Below are 25291 nucleotides of genomic sequence, written 5' to 3'. Positions count from 1 at the left end.
TGTGCTGTTCCTAAGCAGGTGGAAATTCTATTTCTTTTTTCCCCCACTCATTTTAGGGTGCACTTATTAACTCTATGCCTTACTCAACTGTACTATAGACTATAAAGAGCCACGTCTTTCTTGTGATGTCTTTCTCACATAAAGCACACTTTTTAAAAAAACTAAAAAAGAAAAATAATAAAAATAAAAAGGCCTAAATCCATCCTGTTTGTTCACTCAATGTTACTACACTCACAAAATAGAAGAGTAGGAGTAGAATATATAACATGACAAATACCTCATCTCTTTTGTTTAAAAATATTATTATTATTATTATTATTATTATTGGTGTGAATAATAATAATAATAATAATAATTTATTTTATTTTTTTCATTTTATTTTTTTATTTATTCTTAATTTATTCGCTACACTTCCGTCCACAGTATTCTTCTTTCTTTCTTTGTTTTCCTTTACATTCGCATTCACTGAACTCTTGCCAGTCGGCAGAAATGAAACCTCCCTTCGACTTAACTCTGCAAGAAGAATCCTCCTACACATCTGCCCAAAATACAGCATCTTGTCGTCACTCTTCCCATTTATAACAATATTCCGTGTTGAATATCGGTGTACGTTGGCACACGTGCTCTGTACTGGGAATTTCCTCTGTACTAAAAAAGAACATGATGTAAACTGTATGTCTGGGTTGCTGTAAGTTTATACAAACTGAACCGTTCCCACGTGGATCTGTCTCAGGCTCGTTTTTCCTCAAAAGGTAAAAGCATTTATGGAGTCTAGGATACATTAGAGAGGTGGTGTTGGAGCTTTCAGACATGAAGAACAGAAGCCATGTCAGATACAGCAGAGGAGGGGAACTATGCGACTATATGTATACACGTTTTCGTTTACATTCAGCGAGCACTTTATTAGGAACACCTTGTACATTAGTTCATGCAGTTATCTAATCAGCCAATCATGTGGCAGCAGTGCAAAGCATTAAATCATGCAGATACAGGTCAAGAGTTCACATCATTGGAGAAAAATCCATTGGAGAAAAAAGTGTGAGCTCAGTGATTTCAATGAAAATGATGGTTGGTTGATTTAGTATTTCTATAACTGTAACACATAACAGTCTCTTATTTAGAATTATGCAATACAGAATAGGTGGAAACACCTTGTCGATAAATAAGGTCAGTAGAAAATGTCCAGAATGGATAGAGCTGCCAGGAAAGAGAAATCATCACTCTTTATAAAGCATCTCGGCATGCACAAGACATCGAACCTTAAAGTGGATGAGCTACAACAGTGGAAGAGTACATCAGGTTCCACTCCCGTCAGCCAAGAACAAGTATCTGAGCGTATCATGGGCAGTGCTGCCAGATTGGACCGAAGAACAACCCGCCCATCAAGACTGAAACGTGATTGAACAGGACTCCCCTGAACCTTATTGGCTAAGCTGAACTATATTATTAAATTTAATATAATATCACGTTTAAATAAAAACCCACCAGTTGCATCAAAAACCAGCCCAAATGTTATCAACCTGTACAATGCATTTTTTTTCCCGGTTAAACAGGAACAAAAGGAGCCCAATTGGGCATGTTCCCACCCTAATCTGGCAACACTGCTCATGGGAACAGGCTCACCCAAACTGGACAGTCAGCAGGTCTTTTTCCAGTTTATTAATGTCCAGTTTTAGTGCCTGTGCCAATGATTGTTGGTTTAAAATTCCTGTTTTTGGCTGACAGGCGTGGAACCTGATGTGGTTTTCTCCTGTTGTAGTTCAACCACCTCAAAGTTTGACCCAATAAAAACCCCAAATGCACAGAAATACCGCATACCTGGCAACCCTGCTGCAAAATGCTCATGGATTATGTATTCATGTAGCCTACTTTTGAATAAGATGGATTATCCATTTGGTGTTCAAAACTGAAATTAGGTCAGAAGCACATGCTTATAGAAACTGAATTGAGGGGTATTTAACTCAGATTCATTATTACAGGTTCATAAAATGTACAAGGCACAAAGGTGCAAAGTAGCTACCTATCATGATTCGGTTACAGTTATAAATAAGACAATATGAACTGGTTGTGTTTGGATTTATACTGGTGCTTTATCCTTACTCGTGACCATACCAAATTTCTAAATTATAGTCTTTGTGTTAACGATGCTACGAAAATAAGCTAAAAGCCACCAATGAGAATATGGCATAACAGCAGTTACAAATACAGTAGTGGAAATAGCTAAACAAATGAAATCCTATATATTGTATTCAGAAAGAAATTCTCAAGGATGGCTCACTTTGAAAAATGTTCCTTTTACAGCATAAATGTGACGTCAATGGCAAGAAAACGTTTGAAAATACATTAAAAGATAGTTATATCATTGACATAAGTGTATATACAACATGATGTATATATAATCTAGTGTTGGATTTAAGACCATCTTAGTCAAGACCGAGATAAGACTAAGACCATAGCCAACTGAGTCAAGACAGAGTCAGGACCATGACCATAGCCATCTGAGTCAAGACAAAGTCAAGACCAAGACCATAGCCAACTGAGTAGAGACTGAGTCAAGACAGAGACAAGACAGAGTCAAGACCAAGACCATAGCCAACTGAGTCAAGACGGAGTCAAGACCAAGACCATAGCCAACTGAGTCAAGACGGAGTCAAGACCAAGACCATAGCCAACTGAGTCAAGACCAAGACCATAGCCAACTGAGTAGAGACCAAGTCAAGACAGACAACACTGAGTCAAGACCAAGACCATAGCCAACTGAGTCAAGACAGAGCCAAGACCAAGACCATAGCCAACTGAGTCAAGACAGAGCCAAGTCCAAGGCCATAGCCAACTGAGTCAAGACAGAGTCAAGTCCAAGGCCATAGCCAACTGAGTCAAGACCGAGACAAGTCCAAGACCATAGCCAACTGAGTCAAGACAGAGTAAAGACAGAGTCAACACCAAGACAGTAGCCAACTGAGTCAAGATAGAGTCATAAACGAAATCCTATATATTGTATCCAGAAAGAAATTCTCAAGGATGGCTCACTTTGAAAAATTCATGTAATCCCATTTTCATTTGCAGGTTCATCTTTACATCTCACTTATTTTCTCTTTTGTACAAGTTATGTACATATGACAAGTTCTAAACTTACAGGACCCCTAAAATGACACAATTTAAAGTAACACCATTGACAAATCTAAAACACCTACGTTAAGAGGTTTTATTCAGTGATGCACGTGAGCCTGAGGTCCTTAAAAGAATCATGCACATAAAATATGTAAATATAAACTGAGCTGAATAGATGATAAGTCGGGTTCGTGTTTTTATGATATCGAACACTGTGATACATTTGGTATCGGTATCGCGGTCCAAACTTCCTGTTCGAGTATCGTTTCAGCTGTTTCAGACAATATATCATAAATCATAGAACATAAAGCTTAAGACTATTTAAATAGCTAAAGCTATAAAAGTCTGATAGATGAGGGGGAAATGTCCATTAAAGGTACACTGTGAATATTTGTGAGAGTTTTGTTTACTTACCTGTGATTGCGCATCGGTGTTTGGACCCAAGATACCGAGTTTGTGGAATAGTCCAAAAGTTAAATAAGCGTCTTTATTCCCCGCTGTTAAATGTCTTGAATGTCCGGCTTCAGACTGAGTGAGTGAGAAACTTTCAGTGAGTTCAGTGGGAGGGCAGATGTGGAAAAGGAAAAGGAGGGTTTTAAAGTCCACTCAGTGTAGCGCCATCCCTGGTGTGTTTAGATGAGTAACATTTTTGAACGGAATTTATGAATGAAGAGGCTACGGATCTGTTTCAACCAATCAGAGCTCTCCGCTTCACCCGGGCATTTTAGCCGTATATCGCATATATCGCATGCTCGCTAGGTTTCTAGCTAAATAAAAATAAACTTGTTTAAAAACGCATGAAAAACATTTTAAGTTTTTTTTTCTGTCTAGACAATAAGAAGTCGAACGAAATGCATGATTCAACCCCAACTCTATCATCGCGAGCCATCCTGCTAGTTAAGCCTCATGATACTGCCAGCAAGGGTTTATGGGAAACGTGGTTTATTTTCATTGAATGAACTACTCTGCAGAAATTAATGTTGTAATAAACGTATTCCATTTTACAGAACAAATGTGACGTCAATGGCAAAGAAAGCATCTTTGAACGTGCATTAAAAGCTAACTAGCTGTGTATAAACTTATATATACACTTATTATATATACGCTGTATGTGTATATGTAATATAGTGTTGGGTTTAAGACCATCTTAGTCAAGACCAAGACCATAGCCAATTGAGTCAAGACTAAAGACCACAGCCAACAGAGTCAAGACAGAGTCAACATCAAGACCATTGCCATCTGAGTCAAGACAGAGTCAAGACCAAGACCATAGCCAACTGAGTCAAGATCATGTCAGAGTCCAGACAGACTCAAGAGGGTAGCGTGGCTGAGTGGTCTAAGGTGCTGGATTTAGGCTCCAGTCTCTTTGGAGACGTGGGTTCAAATCCCACTCCTGCCAGTCGAGCCTTTTCAAGGCTTAAGGGGTCTTGGCACCACAAAAGCCATTTATTTCGTGGGTCCCTGCTGGTCTAGTGGCTAGGATTCAGCGCTCTCACTGCCACTGCCTGGGTTTGATTCCTGGTCAGGGAAGCATGCTGTTTGGGGTGGTGGTAGCTCAAGTGGCTCTGGGTCATTGATTGGAAGACTGCCACTGTTGGGCCCTTGAGCAAGGCCCCCAACCCACCCTGCTCCAGGGGTGCTGCATCATGGCTGACCTTAACCTCCAAGGATGGGATATGCAAAGAAAGAGTTTCAACATGCAGTCATGTATATGTGACAAATAAAAGCTACTTAACTTAAGACCAAGACCATAGCCAAATATGTCAAGACCACAGCTAACTGAGTTAAGACAGAGACAAGACCACAGCTGACTGAGTCAAGACCGATTTAAGGCCAAGGCCAAGACCAAGACCATAGCTGTTGGAGTCAAGACCAAAGCCAACTGAGTCAATGTTAAGACGAGTTTGACAGGGGTCCACGATGAGACCAACCCCACAAATGGCTGAGTCCATGTTGTCCCGATTCCATTCATGACATGACATTTTATTTGAATGAACTAAAACATCCCATCTACTTTGGTATTAGCATTTTGTAGAAATAGGTGCATACATGCGTGCATAGGTGCATGATATATGCATATCATGCATAGGTGCATGATATATTAAGCATAGGCCATTCTTTTAGCAAGTGCTGCAGTCTCAATACCACTAGCAAAAACACTGTAGCACATCCTCAGAAAGTGGAGACATTTAGACACTGTAGGTGTAGAAAATATTTATTTGAATACATTGAGACATTAAAATATTTATTATAACAAAACATTAATATGTAAACTGCAATCAGGTGAAGAAATGGGAAAGTATTAAAACTGGATAAATATGCAGAGTTAGAATATTTTAAAGTTGTATAATAATTTCAAATAATGAAATTCCTCATGTTCTCCAACACACACACACACACATATTTGAATTATAGTTAATTTCTTATATCTTAACAATATAGTTATCCACAGCATAGAACTTTACAATCAGTAATAATAATAATAATAATAATAATAATAATAATAATAATAATATAAAGAAGCAATCGTTACCAAAGCAGCCAGACATCATGTATAAATATAAATCTAATGAAAAGTTGCATAATGACCAAATAATGGTTGGAAGCTTAATTATTAAATCTGAAATGATTTAAAAATGAACTGAAATGAACTGACCCCATGGAAGCCCCGCCCACTTAGCTTATCTAACAGTAATTTCAGGTCAAATCTGTTTTGGCTGCTTTAAAGCTACACCGACTGTCCACTTTATTAGGAACACCTGTACAGACATGCAGTTATCATATCAGCCAATCATGTGGCAGCAGAGCAATGCATTAAAAGAATGAATCGAGATACGAATCAATCGCTTCAGTTAATGTCCATAGCCTGTGCCAATGATTCCTGTTGTTGGCTGACAGGAGTGGAACCCAATGTACTCATCTGCTGTTGTAGCCAATTACGGTCCAGGTTCGATGATTTGTGCATGTTGAGATGCTTTTCTGCTCACCACGGTTGTAAAGAGTGATTATTTGACTTAGTACAGATGCTTGGTGTGTTCAGGTGTTCCTATTAACTCAACAAACATTAGCGAAGTATACATTTAACATCAGTTTTAGTTTAAGCCCCAAAAGAGAAACAAATGCTGACTTTTTAATGACTGGTTTCAGTGAAGTGTCATACAATATATTGCCAAAAGTACTGTAAAATAGCGTATCTAACACTTTATACATATTTCTAAAGGGATCAGTCTCTGATTAATGCTAAAATCCCTCTCCACTGCCTCATACAGTCCACTCTAATGCCTGATAGAGTGAATGATCTCAGTCACAAAGTCCATTCCACTGTCATTTTAACACACCTCATCAGATTATTAACCCTTCATGAGCTCAGTCAGTCCTCTTAATCAACCCCGCTTCACCTCAGACAACAGTTAAAGCCTTAATGAATTAATATAATGTCTTTAAACGCAAGGAAAATGCCAAAGAGGCAGTGCATAAAGTCCCAAAAGAACCACCGTGTGCGAAATCAAACATTCATAAAGTATTATAGTGGCATTAAGCATGTGAATCAGTGTGCGTTTGGTAGGAGACACAAACCTGAGACAGCAATACTGACACGTTATAAACTTAAACTAGACTTAATATCCTATGCTTGAGTGTGTTATTGCACAGATAACACACACAACTGAAATATTAGTGGTTGTTTTACTAGCAAACCTGTTCTTATGTCAGACGAGGTGAGATTCTGAGATGCCCTGAGACTTAAAAAATAGCCATACAGCTAGCAACAACAGCTAACAGCAGCTAATAGATCGTATGATCCCAATATTTAGTGTTTTCTTAATGGAAATATTTTTAGAACAGGGCCAGGAAATATCTGTGGAAACATTTAGCAGAAATTTTTATAAGAATATATTCTTAGCCAGCTAGGGTTCTGTTTATCTGTTTAGCTAAGCTAGCATGCCATCAGGTCATGTCAAGTCGAAATGCTATTAAAATTTTTCTGTATTCTGTATTGGCCAGTTAGTTTCAAAAATATGTTTTTAATCAAGAGATAGTATAAACGGTTGTCTAACACTGCGGCTATTACGATTATGACAAAGATATCATACGATATTATTACAAAAATCATGTCTTCATACAAAGCAGTTCATTTGAAATTTGATGCCCGGTCAGGGCAATGCTAGTTAGCTAGTTGTTAGCTAGCTTATGCGCCACATCTGTGTTTCTCATGTTGCCTAGCAACAGAGTTTTCATGAAATGGTTATCAAGAATGATGTGAAAGACAAGTGAGGCATCTTAAATCCACCTCTTCCCCCATTCCAGAGGTTTGCACATCTAACCAGTCCCACTTCTTTTCGCAGTTTGGGGAGATGACACTCAGCAGATTACTGGCCTCGCTGTGAACGTGGCGCAAATCTGAGGTACCCTTAAAATAATCAAACTTGGCCTTTATACGTAAATGCAGTACTGTATGTATCTAAATCACAACTACTCACTAAAATAAATTGTGCTTATAGGTCACCTGACTCTATAAATTGTATCCAGAAACCCGACAGCACCTGATCCTTGAGGACTGAAAGTTGTGAGTTTAAAGGAGCAGTTTGTCATTTTTAGTGCCCTCTCCTGCTCGCAAGGCTAACTGCAAGTAAATCAGACAAACTCCATGCCTTTTGGGTTTCAAGCTCCATAACAGCTGAGGGCGGAGCCAATTCTGGCCCATATAAATGTAAACAGAAGCCTGTAATAATGTACCTCTGCTCTCTATCTAGCACATGGCAGTGCATGGCAATACTGCAAATCACAGGAATCTTTGAATTCCCGTCATTATTATTATTATTATTATAGGTCTGTTTCATTACGAACTGCTCCTTTAAAAGGTCTCGTATGGAAACCTGAACATGGAGAAGGAGCACTGTTTATTTTTTTGGCTGTGTAAAAAGCTATTATGACATCCCAGAGAACTCTGAGGGTCGGGATCATTACTGCTGAGGAGATTTGCAATCGCCATTTCCATAAACCTCCTTGAGAACCAGCAGAGCCGTGTCCTCCGACTCCCTGCAAAAGAAAAAAAGTTAGTTTTTTTATACCCTTTATAGTTACATGAACACAGAAAACATGAGTTTAAATATACCCTACACTGGGAAAAGTTTTGGGACACCCCTCCAAATCATTGAATTCAGGTGTTGTTTTTCAGGGGTTCATCTCGGCCCCTTAGTTCCAGTGAAAGAAACTCTTAATGCTTCAGCTTCATACCAAGACATTTTGGACAATTTCATGCTCCCATCTTTGTGGGAACAGTTTGGGGATGACCCCTTCCTGTTCCAACATGACTGCACACCAGTGCACAAAGCAAAGGTCTATAAAGACATGGATGAGGGAGTTTGGTGTGGAGGAACTTGACTGGCCTGACCTCAACCTGATAGAACACCTTTGGGATGAATTAGAGTGGAGACGGTGAGCCAGGTCTTCTCGTCCCACATCAGTGCCTGACCTCACAAATGCGCTTCTAGAGGAATGGTCAAAAATTCCCATGAACATACTCCTAAACTTTGTGGAAAGCCTTCCCAGAAAAGATGAAGTTGTTATAGCTGCAAAGGTCAGAGCCAACTCCATATTACATTCATGTGCAAGTAAAGGCAGACGTCCCAGTTTTGGCCTGGCTCACAGTCTCCACTCTAATTCATCCCAAAGGTGTTCTATAAGGTTGAGATCAGGACTCTGTGAAGTTCCTCCACACCAAACTCACTCACCCATGTCTTTATGGACCTTGCTTTGTGCACTGGTGTACAGTCATGTTGGAACAGGAAGTCCCCCCAAACTGTTCCCACAAAGTTGGGAGCATGAAATTGTCCAAAATGTCTTGGTAAGCTGAAGCATTAAGAGTTCCTTTCACTGGAACTAAGGGGCCGAGCCCAACCCCTGAATTCAATGATTTTGGAGGGGTGTCCCAAAACTTTTGGCAATATAGTGTATAACTAAACCCTCACACAGCTACTAAATTGTTCAAGTGTCAGTATAATGGTCAATGTGTGTGTGTGTGTGTGTTTCTCTCACCAGTAGCACAGATGACTCTGAATGGCGAACAGATATTCGTTAAAGCTTTCGATCGGTTTCTCCTGCAGGACATAATCGATACGCCGGCCACCGTTCAGCTTCCCGACCTGGATCATTTTTCTCTCCTCCTGTTCCTGGGGTGAGGCTGAAAAATGCAAACCTTGCTGATTAAAGCAGCAGTATGTGATGATTCATGATTTAAGCGGCGTGCATAAGGCTAACCTGGCTGCTGTAACATTTCAGTACATGTTAGTTACATTAGCCTCTTTATAGCATCTTTTTAAATATCAAATAAACCGCATTACCAACCCAAGGCAAATGCCATTCAGGCCACACACACACACACACACACACACGTTACACAGTGTGGAATTTAATGACTCACTTTCCATTTCCTCGGCCGTGCATACAGCTGTAGCCGTGTCATTTCCCTCAGCCAGTGCCGAAACAGGAAGTTGGGAAAAACTCTGCCAGACTGTCCGTAAAGACCCCAGCAGGTCTGTGCCCACACGCGTCAAACCCTCCTTCAGCTCTGTACAGAACACAACACACACACTCAGACTCACACAGTAACACACACTCAGACTCACACACTAACACACACTCAGACTGACACTCTAACACACACTCTAACACACACACACTCAGACTCACACTAACACACACTCAGACTCACACTCTAACACACACTCAGACTCACACAGTAACACACACTCAGACTCACACAGTAACACACTAACATACACTCAGACTCACACTAACACACACTCAGACTCACACTCTAACACACACTCAGACTCACACAGTAACACACTAACATACACTCAGACTCACACTAACACACACTCAGACTCACACTCTAACATACACTCAGACTCACACAGTAACACACACTCAGACTCACACAGTAACACACTAACACACACTCAGACTGACACTAACACACACACACTCAGACTGACACTAACACACACACACTCAGACTGACACTAACACACACTCAGACTCACACAGTAACACACACTCAGACTCACACAGTAACACACTAACACACACTAACACACACTCTAACACACACACACTCAGACTCACACAGTAACACACTAACACACACTCAGACTGACACTAACACACACACACTCAGACTGACACTAACACACACACTCAGACTGACACTAACACACACTCAGACTCACACAGTAACACACACTCAGACTCACACAGTAACACACTAACACACACTAACACACACTAACACACACTCTAACACACACACACTCAGACTCACACAGTAACACACTAACACACACTCAGACTGACACTAACACACACACACTCAGACTGACACTAACACACACTCAGACTCACACTCTAACACACACTCAGACTCACACAGTAACACACACTCAGACTCACACAGTAACACACTAACACACACTCTAACACACACTCTAACACACACACACACTCAGACTGACACTAACACACTCAGACTCAGACTCACACACTAACACACACAGACTCACACTCTAACATACACACAGACTCACACTCTAACACACACTCAGACTCACACAGTAACACACACTCAGACTCACACAGTAACACACTAACACACACTCAGACTGACACTAACACACACACACTCAGACTGACACTAACACACACTCAGACTCACACTCAAACACATACACACACACTAACACACACTCAGACTCACACAGTAACACACTAACACACACTCAGACTGACACTAACACACACTCAGACTCACACTCTAACATACACTCAGACTGACACTAACACACACACACACTCAGACTCACACTGTGTTAGTGTGAGTCTGAGTGTGTGTGTGTTAGAGTAACACACTAACACACACTCTAACACACACTAACACACACACTCAGACTGACACTAACACACTCAGACTCACACTCTAACATACACTCAGACTCACACTCAAACACATACACACACACTAACACACACTCAGACTCACACAGTAACACACTAACACACACTCAGACTCACACAGTAACACACACTCAGACTCACACAGTAACATACACTCAGACTCACACACTAACACACACTCAGACTCACACACTAACACACACTCAGACTCACACAGTAACACACTAACACACACTCAGACTCACACTCTAACATACACTCAGACTGACACTAACACACTAACACACACTCAGACTCACACTAACACACACTCAGACTCACACAGTAACACACTAACACACACACTCTCAGACTCACTCTAACACACACTCAGACTCACACAGTAACACACTAACACACACACTCTCAGACTCACACTAACATACACTCAGACTCACACTCTAACATACACTCAGACTCACACTCTAACATACACTCAGACTCACACTCTAACATACACTCAGACTCACACTCTAACATACACTCAGACTCACACTCTAACATACACTCAGACTCACACTCTAACATACACTCAGACTCACACTCTAACATACACTCAGACTCACACTCAGACACACTAACACACACTCAAACTCACATTCTAACACACTCAGACTCACACTCAAACACATACACACACTAACACACACTCAGACTCACACAATCAAACTCACATTCTAACACACACTCAAACTCACACACTCCAACACACACTCCAACACACACTCTAACACACACTCTAACACACACTCTAACACACACCAACACACACCAACACACACACTCCAGCACACACACTCGCAATCAAACTTGCACTCACACTTACAGTCTCACATACACTCTCAAACACGAACTCTCATTCACATTCTAACACACACTCACACACAAACTTCCTACACCTACTGTCACTAATAGAGTAGCAGAATTTACCCAGGTGCATCCTTTTCCTGCCCTTGTGATGGGGCATCAGCATGGGTGCTACCTCCATATCTGGAGGCAATATCATGGGCTCGATCCTGTATGCCACCGGATCAAACTACACAAAATGATAAGCTTGTTTTAGGAACCGAAGATTTGATTCGAACCGAACATTATCAGTCACACAGTCTGGTTTTATTAAAGCGGACCTACAGGATGGAAGATGTTGTAGAAGCTGCTGCAGGTGGGGAAGCTGTAGTTGGGGTCGATCCTCTTCAGGCCTCGGACGGTCAGGAACATTCCGATAGGAGAGCCGAAAGCGAAGAAGGCTTGGGGGCGGAAGCTGAGCTGCGGGTAATTAATAGAGACCTGTGGGAAATCAGTGAGGGTCATTTAGAAGGTGGAGGTCAAATCGGAGCATATCCTGTGTACAGGACTGTGTGTTGATTTGTTGCTATTACTTAATTAAAGTTAATTGGCCAATTCTGAGGATTATCCCCTCACCACCACCCTTTTAAAGAATTAAAAAATTATTTCCATTTTAAACTTCTTTACATTACACTCTTACAAATAGCCTTTATTTGTCACGATGCACAGTGAAATTCTTTCTTCTCATATCCCATCCTTGGAGTCTGGGGACAGAGCACAGGGTCAGCCATGATACAGCACCCCCGGAGCAGAGAGGGTTAAGGGCCTTGCTCAAGGGCCCAACTTGGCAGTGCTGGGGCTTGAACCCCCGATCTTCTGACACAGAGCCTTAACCACTTGAGCCACCACCGCCCATTACAAATATAAATATTAGTACCTGTCCAATCCCCACGTCAAAGTGCTGGTAGTCCACAGCGCTGGTTTTCGGCCGACTCTCTCGGATGAGACTCTGAATTTCAGGAGAATTTCTCTCCTCCGTATCTGAGGAATGTTTTCCGGTGTGGGCTGCGGATCTGTGCTGGATCAGCGAGAGGAAAATCAGGGTCAGGACAAACACCTAACTCTAAGACAATGGACTTGTATCAGTTCGAACTTCCAGACAAATACTCTGGAGCGCCATGCTGTCTGACAGGAAGTTCTCCCCAAAGTGACTGTAAAACCATTAATTATGTATGCACAGTGTTCTATGAATAAAGATTATTATAATTATACTTATTAATATTTTTTGGTCTTCCCTTATAAGTATGTAATATTGTGTTCTTGTGTGTTATTATCTTATTTAACAGCCAAGGTAAAGAAACAGGAAGACAGTAACGTCTCAAAAAGCAGCATGTAATACCTTCCATTGCTTCACGCAGTTCATAATCTTCTTGCAAGGACCGAGCGGGATTCCTAAATCTCTCAGGTCGCTGTCAGAGCACAGCATCTGGAACAATCACAATCAATTAGCAATAGATTACACAGAATAGCATTTATTATATCAAACTGGATCTGCTGTTAGTACACTGTTTAGTGTATTTACATGGTAACACACACACACACACAGTCACACTGACTTCATTATTAAGCCCCTTTTTATGTTCTCTCTCTTCTCAATAAGACTTTTTTAAATCAATAAACTGTGCAGTAATAGCTGTGTTTAAGATATACACCAATCAGGCATAACATTATGACCACCTGCCTAATATTGTGTTGGTACCACCTTTTGCTGCCAAAACAGCCCTGACCCATCGAGGTATGGACTCCACTAGATCCCTGAAGGTGTGCTGAGGTATCTGGCACCAAGATTTTAGCAGCAAGTCCGGTAAATTGTTTAATGGATACTTAAAGAACTTACATGTACACTGATACTGACCACTGCAGACCGGGAACACCCCACAAGAGCTGCAGTTTTGGAGATACTCTGATCCAGTCATCTAGCCATCACAATTTGGCTCTTCATCAAACTCGCTCAAATCCTTATGCTTCCTGCTTCTAACACATCAACATTGAGGACAAAATGTTCACTTGCTGCCTGACATATCCCACCCACTAACAGATGCCATGATGAGGAGATCATCAGTGTTATTCACGTCACCTCTCAGTGGTTATAATGTTATGCTTGATCGGTGTATATAGAGCATGATTAAAAAAATAATAATAATAATGAATTAAACTATGGCTTTGAAAGCTGTCTTCTAGTCTAGAATGATTGTTTGTATATGGATGCAGCTCGTGTCAATCATTTTAGACACTTTAGATCTACAAGCCACCATAGATCTTGGGGGCGGAGCTTCATCAAAATGGGCGGGAACCATTCAAATGTTGAACTCAGCTAACTTGTTGACCAAATCTTGAAAAATAAAAGGCTAATCTTATCTTATGGACCCTTAAAACACATCGGTTTTAGACTTTAACATTAGATAGTAATGAAGAGAATAAATTATTTTTGGCCCTAAAGGAGTAATTAATGTGGTCCAAACACAGTGTGTGGGCATTTGAGTTGAAATGAAAACAATAAATAAATAAATAAAAACACCACACCAGAGATTCCATGTCCATTTGTTCCCTCTGAAGGATTCCGAGATGTTCCTCCATGCCGATGCTCATTAGTGCCTCTTCGAGACTCTCACAGCAAGTGCAGTCCGACCCAGAGGAAGAGCCCGGGTCTTCATCTTTCGGTCCATCCTTAATTACAAACAAGAATTCCTCAATTCGTCAAGTCAGCTACATTCTTAAACATAATCATTACCCTCAATATGACTGAAAATGGAAGAAATCACTCATCTACTGATGCCAAACCCTCACTTTACAGATGAGAGACGTAACAAACCTGTGCTGCATTGGTGCTTTCTGCTCCTGTCTTCTGATTGGTCAAGAGGTCAAAGAGGATTAATGAACCTAAGAGGAAAAGAATTTTTATTTTTTATTTTTACCAAGAGGACTGTTTTACATTCTACTGTCATCATCATATGTGTTATATATTATAACTTATCATTTAACTGTTATTTCCAGGTCTGGGCTGTGTAAAGTTGTATATGGTTGCTTTACAGACCCAGGGTGTGTGAAGTAGCTGTGTAAAAGTAGCTGTGTAAAGTTTTTTAAAGACTCAGGGTGTGTAAAAGTAGCTATGTAAGGTTTTTTAAAGGTGTTTAAAGTATCTGAGTAAGGTTTTATAAAGACCAAAAGTGTGTAATTGTGTAAAGTATATGTGTAAAGTAGCTCTGTAAGTTTTTTTAAAGACCCAAGGTGTGTAAAGTAATTGTGTAAAGTGATGTGTAAGGTTCTTTAAAAAACCCAGGGTGTGTAAAATGTTGTGTAAAGTAGCTGTGTAGAGTTCTTTTATAAACCCAAGTGGTATAAAGTAGCTGTGTAACGTAGCTGTGTAAGGCTTCATAAAGACCAAAGTTGTGTAAAGTTGTGTAAATTAGCTGTGTAAGGTTTTTTAAAGGCACAGGGTGTGTAAAGTATTTGTGTAAAGTATCTGTGTAAGGTTTTTAAAAAAATTCCAAGGTGTGTAAAGTATTTGTGTAAAGTAGCTGTGTACAGATCTTTAAAAATTCAAAGGTGTGTAAAGAAGTTGTGTAAAGTAGCAGTGTAACTTAGCTGTGTAAGGCTTTGTAAAGACCCAGGGTGTGTAAAGTAGCTGTGTAAGGTTTTTTTAAAGACACAAGGTATGTAAAGTAATTGTGTAAAGTATCTGTGTATGGTTCTTTAAAAATTTCAAGGTGTGTAAAGTAATTGTGTAAAGTAGCTCTGTTAGGTTTTTTAAAAGATGTTGGGTGTGTAAAGTAGTTGTGTAAGGTTCTTTACAAAATTCCAAGGTGTGAAAAGTAATTGTGTAAAGTAGCAGTGTAACATAGCTGTGTAAGGCTTTGTAAAGACCCAAGGTATATAAAGTAATTGTGTAAAGTAATTGTGTAAGGTCTATTTAAAAATTCCAAGGTGTGTAAAGTAATTGTGTAAAGTAGCTGTGTAAGGGCTTTACAGACCCAGGCTGTGTCCTGCCACTGACACGGCTCCAGTGAATTGTGGGTTTCTTTGAAGAAAGACGCTGTAAAGGTGGTTGATCTCTGAGGCTACCGTGTCCACGATGGTCTGACAGTAGGTGGCACTGTTGTAGAAGAACAGGTCCAGCACTGTGTCATTGGCAAACTGGCGCAGGCCCCTGATGCTGGGCAAAGTGATCCGCTCCATGTCTCTGGAAACAGATTTAAGATTTTGTTTATACTGTGATTCAAACCGAAAAGTAAAATAAATATCGAACCGTATTTAACCTGTCGACTCCGGTGGTCTCTCCATGTAGAACCCTGTGCCAGTTAACAGGCAGGAACTCCACTCGACCGACAGCTCTGTTGTCATCACCGGAGCTGAAATGACTTTTGGTGAGAGCGAGAGCAGCGCTGCGGAACTCATTTACTGAAAACAGAAAGGAAGTAAACCCCCATTACAACTGGAATAACAGACTTAAGCGTCAGTAGCATTAAATAATTACCATTATATTTTATTTGCAGCTTTTATCTGTGTACAATTTTGTCCTGTATTTCACCACCTTTTAAGTTTCTCGCAAAAATTCCTTTATTTCAGCACCGATCTCTTCAACTGTCTCTCTCACATCAATAACACACCAAACTTCTGACCAAGTGACTACCTCTCTGTCAAAGCAACACATGTTTATACTGGCCAACTGTCTGACTGACCAAACAAAAACCCATTGATCCGTGTCCAAGATCAAAAATTCTAAAATCGGAAATTTTCATTCAGGAAGACGAATATGGAAAGAAAAGCACTGTGTGGCATGTGTAAGGTGTGTGTGAAGTGTGTGTGTGTGTGTGTAATCTCACCACATTGCACGATTCCTCTCAAACGGAGATCACACGCTGGACCAATGCCATGAACCATGAACACCAGGTGGTCCACCGCATCTGGTTCTCCTGCACAACACACACACACATTCTCTCAGTAAATCATAACAAGTTCTATTACAAATGAATAACAAAAATAACAATTCATTAATTATGAAGCAACACACGGGTAGGTAAATAGAGATGGTGGGTGTGTAGGTTTGGGTGGGAATTTCTCATTTCGGATCATATTTGTATGACAATAACAAGCCATTTATTTTAGATTTATTAATCTAAGTAATTTATTATTCAATAGAGAAGAGCATTCAGGGTCCAAAAGCAAGTCGCGGGTGGAGTACGTAGCTATCCGGGTCACACTCACCCTGTGGGATTTCCACAGGAATGTTCTCCACCCCTCTCTTCAGTGTTCTGGGTTGTGTTCTTTCACTCGGAGACGGAGGACAGTCCAAGGAAAAGTTCGGGTGCTGGGTGATCAGCTGGAGGAAAAACACACAGAGTAAAGGGTGGAAACACTGAAAAACATATGTGGAGTGCAATACGCCGTTTGTCCTGTAGGTGGCACTGTGTCACCGCGGTGGATTGTGAGAATTACCTTCGGGTTGTGAAAGATGACAGTTTCTCCTGTACGCAGCTCTAACTGTCTTTTCCACTCGTTGAGGGACACAGAGATCATGTAGGCCTCCTGTTTAACACAAAGCGTGTTGATTTTATTTCTATACCGCAATATTACTCAAAATGCTTTCACATATACCACACATGTGAAATGAAAAGCAATGTAAAGGACAAAAAAAAAGTGAACCAAAGGGAGATAACAAAAGTATAGTTTAAGTCCTTTAAGTTGCGAGGTGGGGCCTCACAGGACTTAAAGCATCTGCTGCGAACATCTTGGTGCCAGATAGCACCTTCAGGGATCTAGCGGAGTCTATGCCTCAAGGGGTCAGGGCTGGTTTGGCAGGTGGTCATAATGTTATGTCTGATCAGTGTATGTAAATAATTTAAACGTGTTTTGTTTTGTCCTGCCCTGAATACACCATTTCACATAACAGATGTTTGCACACAGTCCGTAAGACACAATAAGAACCGAATTTATCTAAAGTTCAAAAGTTTACACTTGATCATAACTACTCAGGACAAACAAGGGACTCATGAACATCTATCACAGTCATTGGCTATAAACAGTCAATGATCATCCAGGTAACAAACATACAGCATTAAGAATCAAGCACGTGTGAACTTGTGTGAATTCTGTTATTATTGTATATGGTGAACTGTGTATGTAAACATCTGGTCATGTGAAATAGCTTGTTCAGAGCCGTACGAACAAATAAATAAATAAATAAATGATTCATGTCCTGTGTGTTTGCAGACTCACAAACACACAGAGATGGATGTCAACTTATGATCAGTTGTAGCCGGATTTCTGCAGAACAATACACTGTCCACACCAAAGACTGTGAAGCACGGTGGAGGTCAAGTCAAGTTAAGTCACGAAGCTTTTATTGTCATTTTAACCATACACAGTACACAGTGAAATGAGACAGCATTCCTCCAGGACCATGGTGCGACACGAAACAACACAGAGCTACATAACAACTCAGAGCTAAGGACTGAAAGAAAGTTGTCCTTGCTACATAAAGTGCATCGTGCGCAACCTAGTGCAAACAGTGCAAGACAAAAAGACAATGCAAAACAAAAAAGCACAGGACAGATACACAATACAGACAGAACAGCGATGACCAGTATAGATTCTGTATAATATGAGAACTCTAATATGGGTGGAGTTATAGACATGGATGTGTTTGAAGGGGGATGTGGTAGCTTAGTGGTTAAGGTGTTGGACAACTGATCAGAAGGTTGTGAATTCGAACCCCAAGTCCACCAACGTGCCACTGCTGGGCCCCTGAACAAGGCCCTCTAACCCTCAATTGCTCAGCTGTATATGCCCTGGATAAGGGAGTCTGCTAACTCTGTTTTGAGTTGCATCATTGTTCGAACACAGATCAGGAGTAGGATACAAGCGTAGGTAGGAGTTGGGTTTATTAACCAGGCAAAATCAACGAGATAAACAGTTCAAGGCTGAGCGATCGGCAAACAGGGCATCTAAGTGAAGCAGAAAATGATGATTGTGAAAAAAACATTTATGTTAGCAGACCCCCTTATCCAGAGCGACTAGTTCACACTGCACCACTTACGAAGTGGTCAGATCACTGTTGTTTTCACACTGCACCACTGTCCTGCTGTGTTCACATTGCACGATGGATCGGCGACATACTGCATGACTTCACAATAGGATCGCCGACAACTCTCTCTGGTCAGGAGACTACGTTTCACAACTCCTCCCTGACCTGCCCTCTGCCCTGTATCTCACTCTCTCATTGGCTGAAAATCAGGGCTAAAATCATTCAGTGTGAACTTGGCATTACAGTTTATCGTGTTTTATGCAGCTGAGGGTCTTACTCAGGGACCCGACAGTGGCAGTTAGGTGGACTTGGGATTTGAACTCGCAACCTTCTGATCAGTAGTTCAACACCTTAACCACTATGCTACCACATCTAAAGAGCAGGAGGATGACAACTACTTCACAGTGAGGCTGTAGCTCGGTGAGCAGCTGAGTGTCATGTGCAGTGTGGTGACTGTGAATGTGGAAACAGAGGTGTGTTATGGGAAGTGGGGTCGAGGGTGCAAAATTGTGTCCTGTGTGTTGACCTGTCAATCATGGTGTACAGTTCTTCCTAACTGGTTCAAATCGGAACAGTTTGGTGATGCTTTTCATTACACCAGTTGACATACACTTATATTGCCAAAAGTTTTGGGACACCCCTCCAAATCATTGAAATCAGGTGTTGTTTTTCAGGGGTTGGGCTCGGCCCCTTAGTTCCAGTGAAAGGAACTCTTAATGCTTCAGCTTCATACCAGGACATTTTGGACAATTTCATGCTCCCAACTTTGTGGGAACAGTTTGGGGATGACCCCTTCCTGTTCCAACATGACTGTACACCAGTGCACAAAGCAAGGTCCATAAAGACATGGATGAGAGAGTTTAGTGTGGAGGAACTTCACAGAGTCCTGACCTCAACCTGATAGAACACCTTTGGGATGAATTAGAGTGGAGACTGTGAGCCAGGCCAAAACTGGGACGTCTGCCTTTACATGCACATGAATGTAATATGGAGCTGGCTCTGACCTTTGCAGCTATAACAGCTTCATCTTTTCTGGGAAGGCTTTCCACAAAGTTTAGGAGTGTGTTCATGGGAATTTTTGACCATTCCTCTAGAAGCGCATTTGTGAGGTCAGACACTGATGTGGGACGAGAAGACCTGGCTGGACTGTGAGCCAGACCTTCTCGTCCAACATCAGTGCATGACCTCACAAATGCGCTTCTAGAGGAAAGGTCAAATATTCCCATATACACACTCCTAAACCTTGTGGAAAGCCTTCCCAGAAGAGCTGAAGCTGTTATAGCCAACTCCATATTACATTCATGTGCATGTAAAGGCAGACGTCCCAGTTTTGACCTGGCTCACAGTCTCCACTCTAATTCATCCCAAAGGTGTTGAGGTCAGGACTCTATGTAGGCCAGTCAAGTTCCTCCACACCAAACTCACCTTTTTGGAATTTCCTCCCTTTGGAAGGGAATTCCAAAGGGCTATGGGAAATTATGGGAGTGTATATAGTGTATACTCGAATATCAGCCTGGGTCTAATCCACAGGAGCGACATGGATGAAGGAAACAGACTCTGACCTCCAGCAGCTCGCTGATCTCCTCGGTGTAAGGAGTGAAGTACAGCTCCTTGCTTCCTTTGTGAAACCAGGAACATCTGCGCACTTCAGACGGAGCCTGATCCCAGTAAACGGCATAACGGCGTCTCTCCTTTAATCTCACATCATAACGCTTGCCTTCTGTGGCCACCACCACCTTGTCATCACAGCCTACACACACACACACACACACACACACACACACACACACACACAGTAAGAAGTAACATACTTGTGTATTAAAGTTGGTGTGTTTAAAGGCTTTGGTATGTGTTTGAGTAAGTTAAAATATGTTAAGGTGTGTTAGTGTAGGTCTGTATGTGTGTGTGTGTGTGTGTGTCAGACTGTACAGAAGACTACAAGAATACTGTTGTGTGTTAAAGCATATTAGAGTATGATAGTGTTTATTGTTGTGTGTTAAATCATTAAAGTGTGTCAGTGTGTATTGTACCGTGTATTAGAATGTACTAGAGTGCACTGGTGTGTGTGTGTGTGTAGTGGGTACTGATGCTTATTATAGTGTATTGTTGTGTGTTACAGCATATTAGAGTGTGTGAGTGTGTATTGTTGTGTGTTACAGCATATTAGAGTGTGTGAGTGTGTATTGTTGTGTGTTACAGCATATTAGAGTGTGTCTAATAGAATATGTTAAGAGTTTCAGAGTGTTCTGGAGTATATTAGTGTGTATTAGTTATAGAGTGTGTGTGTGTGTCTGTAATTAAGGTGGAGTGTATTAGTGTGTTGAAATCCACTGAAACAATTTGGACATTAAAAACCCCCTAAATGGCACACTAACACAAACACACACACACAAATTATATCAAATGAACCCAGACTAGAACACATCAGACACTAGGCTAAATGTGCACACAGACCACGTGTGTGAGTGTCCTCCAGTCGGAGTGAATCTTCAGTACTGAACGGCTTCCATGAGTCTCTGCCTTCCGCTGTCTGCTTGTAGAACCAGTGACACTGCACTGGTTTGTACGGCTCAGGCTGTGGGTCCATCCTCCTTCCTGGCTGTCCCTGACACCAAATTAACACACACACACACACACACAATCCTTTATCTTCACTACTGTGTAACATGCCTTATTTGGTCTGGTCTTTATTATAACATATATATTGACCTAGTTTTTAGTATTTTAAATGTTAATAATAATGGCCACCTTCACCACGTCTCACAGGCTTAGGATGTGTGTGTGTGTGTGTGTGTCTGTGTGTGAGAGAGAGAGAGAGAGAGAGTCTGACAGTCACATGCATTTTCTTCCCCCACCTTTTCCCCCTCTCCTTTCTCAGAGCAGTTTCAATTATTTTGAATCAAGAATCTGCCGTGTTTCTTCACCTTCTCCTCTCCATTTTCCATTTCCTTCCCTTTCTTCTCGCGGCTTTAGTGGCTTCCCTGTTTTCTCTCTCTCTCCTTTCTATACATCTTCAAACTAAATTTCACTATATTTTCCGATTTCTCTCCATCTTTATTAAAAAAATGTTATGCTTTTCTTCTTTTGTCGGTCTTTTCTTTTGTTGCTTTGCTTTTTCTCCCACATTTTGAAAAGACGTTAGGTCTAAAATATACAGTTTGCTTCAAGTATCTGGAATACAAAGTGCTTAGAGTCTTCCAATGAAGGCTGTGATTATTAACTCTTCTTCTTCTTCTTCCGGCTTTTCCCTTTATGGGTTGCCACAGCGAATCATCTCTCTCCACCTATCCCTATCTTCTGCATCCTTAAACACTTGCACCCACTAGCTTCATATCCTCATTTATTCCATCAATATACCTCCTCTTTGGCCTTCCTCTTTGCCTCCTGCCTGGCAGCTCCATGTCCAACATTCTCCCTCTGATGTACTCCTGTCCAACCGTGTCACTCCCAAAGAGAACCTCAACATCTTCAGCTCTGCTACCTCCAGCTCTGACTCCTGTCTCTTCCTCAGTGGCACTGCCTCTAAACCATACAGCATGGCCGGTCTCACCACCCTCTTGATTCTCGCTGATATTTTTCTATCACACAGAACTCCCGATACCTTTCTCCACCCATTCCAACCTGCCTGCACTCGCTTCTTTACCTCTTTCCCACACTCTCCATTACTCTGGACTGTTGACCCCAAGTACTTCAACTCCTGTACCTTCTTCACCTCTTCACCCTGTTCCACTTCCTTCCCTTTCATTCACACACATGTACTCAGTCTTACTACGACTGACTTTCTAATAAAATCTGTGAATTCTAATCTGATCCAATGTTGAAGGATAAGCAAACAAAGCAACAAATAAACTTTAAATCGATATGTATACCGATTCTTAGTTCAATAGCATCTCCAATACCGATATTCGGTACAGGATAAAATACCGAGGTTTAACCTTTACCTTATATTATCTCATTCTGACGTAAAAATAAAAATCCCCTTGAAATGATTTCACTCTTCACCCTGATGATTTCATGGCCTGTATCAGATAAAGTTCAATGCCAACACACACCACATGTTTATTCTGACTCACTGCACAAGATAATATCATTACAAGCAGAAGATGAGTCCAATATCTACTGAAGGTCAACCTACACAATAAACGAATATCTGGCAACCCGTGAAGTCTATGAAAACAGTGCAGATCATGTATGATGATCGTTTCTGACTTCCAGAGGATCTAAAAAACGGGCATGACTGTTGTTGTTATTAATATTATTATGATGTTTGACCTGTTATTTACTTATAAAAGCAAAAGACAGACTATAATCCACCGGAAACTCTTCCACAACAACTCGAACATTTAATTGAAAACCACCCAGCCTTGGATAAATAAATAATAATAAAATAATAATAATAATAATAATAAATATTTTAATGTCAGCTCTGTACAAAACGATCAATACACATTAATGGAACATTATAAACCAGCAGATCCTACCAGGCTCGCGCTCCCTCCTACGGATACACCGCTTGGACAAAAAGGATAGTAAACACTGGAACACTTCCGCTGAAGCAAACAGCTAAATTCAACTTTTGAAAAAAAAAAAATAATAATAATTTCAAACTATAATTCGGTTTGTGATCATTTGTGATAATTCGGATTAGCCTCCGTGCTGTAAACACATCACTTCAACGCACATTTGTCGATTTATAAGTGAAGGTGCTATTTGTAGTCCGGTTCCGTGGAGGCATGGACCAATCAGATGCCGGCGTCTCATCCGGGTACTGCGCCTGTCCAACAGCGCTGTGTATAACGGTCCTGAGATGATGATAGTTGATAGTAAAATATTCACCAGAAAAGGTTTTAAATGAGTAAAATGGTCAGGTTTCTGCTCTCTAATAATGCTGTTAGTAAATAAAGGGACTTAATTAAGGAAATAAAGCAGCCTGGATGGCTGTAATAACATATAACTATCAACAGTGACAATAAACTAAATGTGTTTATTCCTATTATACCACAACAATTTATTTTTACAATTGGATCTGTCTATCTATCTATCTATCTATCTATCTATCTATCTATCTATCTATCTATCTATCTATCTATCTATCTATCTATCTATCTGTCTGTCTGTCTGTCTGTCTGTCTGTCTATCTATCTATCTATCTATCTATCTATCTATCTATCTATCTATCTCTCTCTCTCTCTCTGTATATATATATATATATATATATATATATATATATATATATATATATATATACACACTACCAGTCAAAAGTTTGGACACACCTTTTAATTCAATGTTTTTTGTTTAGGGGTTTATTTTCTACATTCTAGAACAATACTGGAGATTTCAAAACTATGAAATAACACACATGGACTTAAGTAATCCATATGTAATGACAACAAAAAACAGTCAGTTGTTATTTTAAGACACGAAGGTCAGGTGTTCTGGAATAGTTCTTGCAAGAACAGTATTGTCAAGTGCATTTGCAAAACCCATCAAGCACCATGATGAAACTGGCTCACATGAAGACCATCCCAGGAAAGCAAGACCAAAACTTACCTCTGCTGCAGAGGAGAAGTTCATTTAGAGTTACCAGCCTCAGAAATCACCAATTAACAGCACCTCAGATTAGAGGCGTTATGAAGGCTTTACAGAGCATCAGTAGTAGACATATCTCAATATCAACTGTTCAAAGGACATTATTGTGGATTTCGGCCGCTTCAGCATTGTAGAAAGAAATAATCAGGAAAGACCATGGAAAATGTGTCCAAACTTTTGACTGGTAGTGTATATATATACACTATATATATATATATATATATATATATATATATATATATATATTTCCTCAGTTGCTGCATAAATTACTTCTGCTTACAAACAAAACCTGACTATGATCCGTTCCTCCGGTTCCTGGGAAGCCAGAAAGAGCAAAGTTGTCTCTCCTGGAGACTTTCCCACGACAGAACCCTGAGCACTGAGACGATGAAAACTCCACTCATGAATGTTAAATAAACGTCTCCTCACAGAAACTCGACCAGTTCAGCAAACACATTTTCCTTAAAAAAATACCAATATTTGTTTATTATTACACAAGTCCATATGTAAGATGTTTCTTTACAGCTGCTAATGAAGCATTCAAACAAATGCATGAAAATTGATGGCTGTTTCTGTGGAATAAAATATAAACAGTAGGATGTTAGCCTGCTAGCTATGACTGTGAATATTATTAGCTGGCTAGATGCTAGCATGACCTGGGAAATCTATAACAAAACAAGTAGTCCCATTCGATATTTTTTACTGCAGTTAATTCATTTTATTGAG

At 40.5% G+C, this 25291-nt stretch overlaps 2 protein-coding genes and 1 non-coding gene across 3 annotated transcripts in view; 1 reads left to right on the top strand and 2 right to left on the bottom strand.

Moving 5' to 3' along the window:
• Positions 1 to 3684, bottom strand: part of tacc1 (transforming, acidic coiled-coil containing protein 1) — a 50021-nt gene extending 46337 nt beyond the window's left edge. The window contains exon 1 of the mRNA XM_058411524.1: positions 3526 to 3684. Coding sequence (XP_058267507.1) covers positions 3526 to 3539 — 14 coding nt within the window. The 5' untranslated portion in view covers positions 3540 to 3684. The remainder of the gene's footprint in view (positions 1 to 3525) is intronic.
• Positions 3685 to 4428: 744 nt separating this feature from the next.
• On the top strand, positions 4429 to 4510 carry trnal-uag (transfer RNA leucine (anticodon UAG)). The gene has a single exon. It is a non-coding gene; the product is annotated as a tRNA-Leu (tRNA).
• Positions 4511 to 5310: 800 nt separating this feature from the next.
• On the bottom strand, positions 5311 to 23667 carry ddhd2 (DDHD domain containing 2). The gene is made up of 17 exons (XM_058412455.1): positions 23455 to 23667; positions 21428 to 21578; positions 20536 to 20723; positions 17386 to 17475; positions 17155 to 17269; positions 16773 to 16862; positions 16206 to 16347; positions 15921 to 16129; positions 14762 to 14829; positions 14473 to 14616; positions 13289 to 13375; positions 12827 to 12967; positions 12235 to 12390; positions 12034 to 12139; positions 9533 to 9679; positions 9148 to 9292; positions 5311 to 8148 (listed from the first exon to the last, which is right to left on the bottom strand). The coding sequence occupies exons 2-17, from the start codon at positions 21558 to 21560 to the stop codon at positions 8073 to 8075; spliced, it is 2037 nt and encodes a 678-aa protein (XP_058268438.1). The 5' UTR covers positions 21561 to 21578; positions 23455 to 23667; the 3' UTR covers positions 5311 to 8072.
• Positions 23668 to 25291: the final 1624 nt, after the last annotated feature.

The sequence above is a fragment of the Hemibagrus wyckioides genome, linkage group LG16, assembly GCF_019097595.1.
Source record: "Hemibagrus wyckioides isolate EC202008001 linkage group LG16, SWU_Hwy_1.0, whole genome shotgun sequence".
In the NCBI taxonomy this organism is placed as follows: Eukaryota; Metazoa; Chordata; class Actinopteri; order Siluriformes; family Bagridae; genus Hemibagrus; species Hemibagrus wyckioides.
The sequence above is the reverse complement of the archived record's forward strand: the minus strand, read 5'-3'. Positions and strand labels throughout refer to the sequence as shown.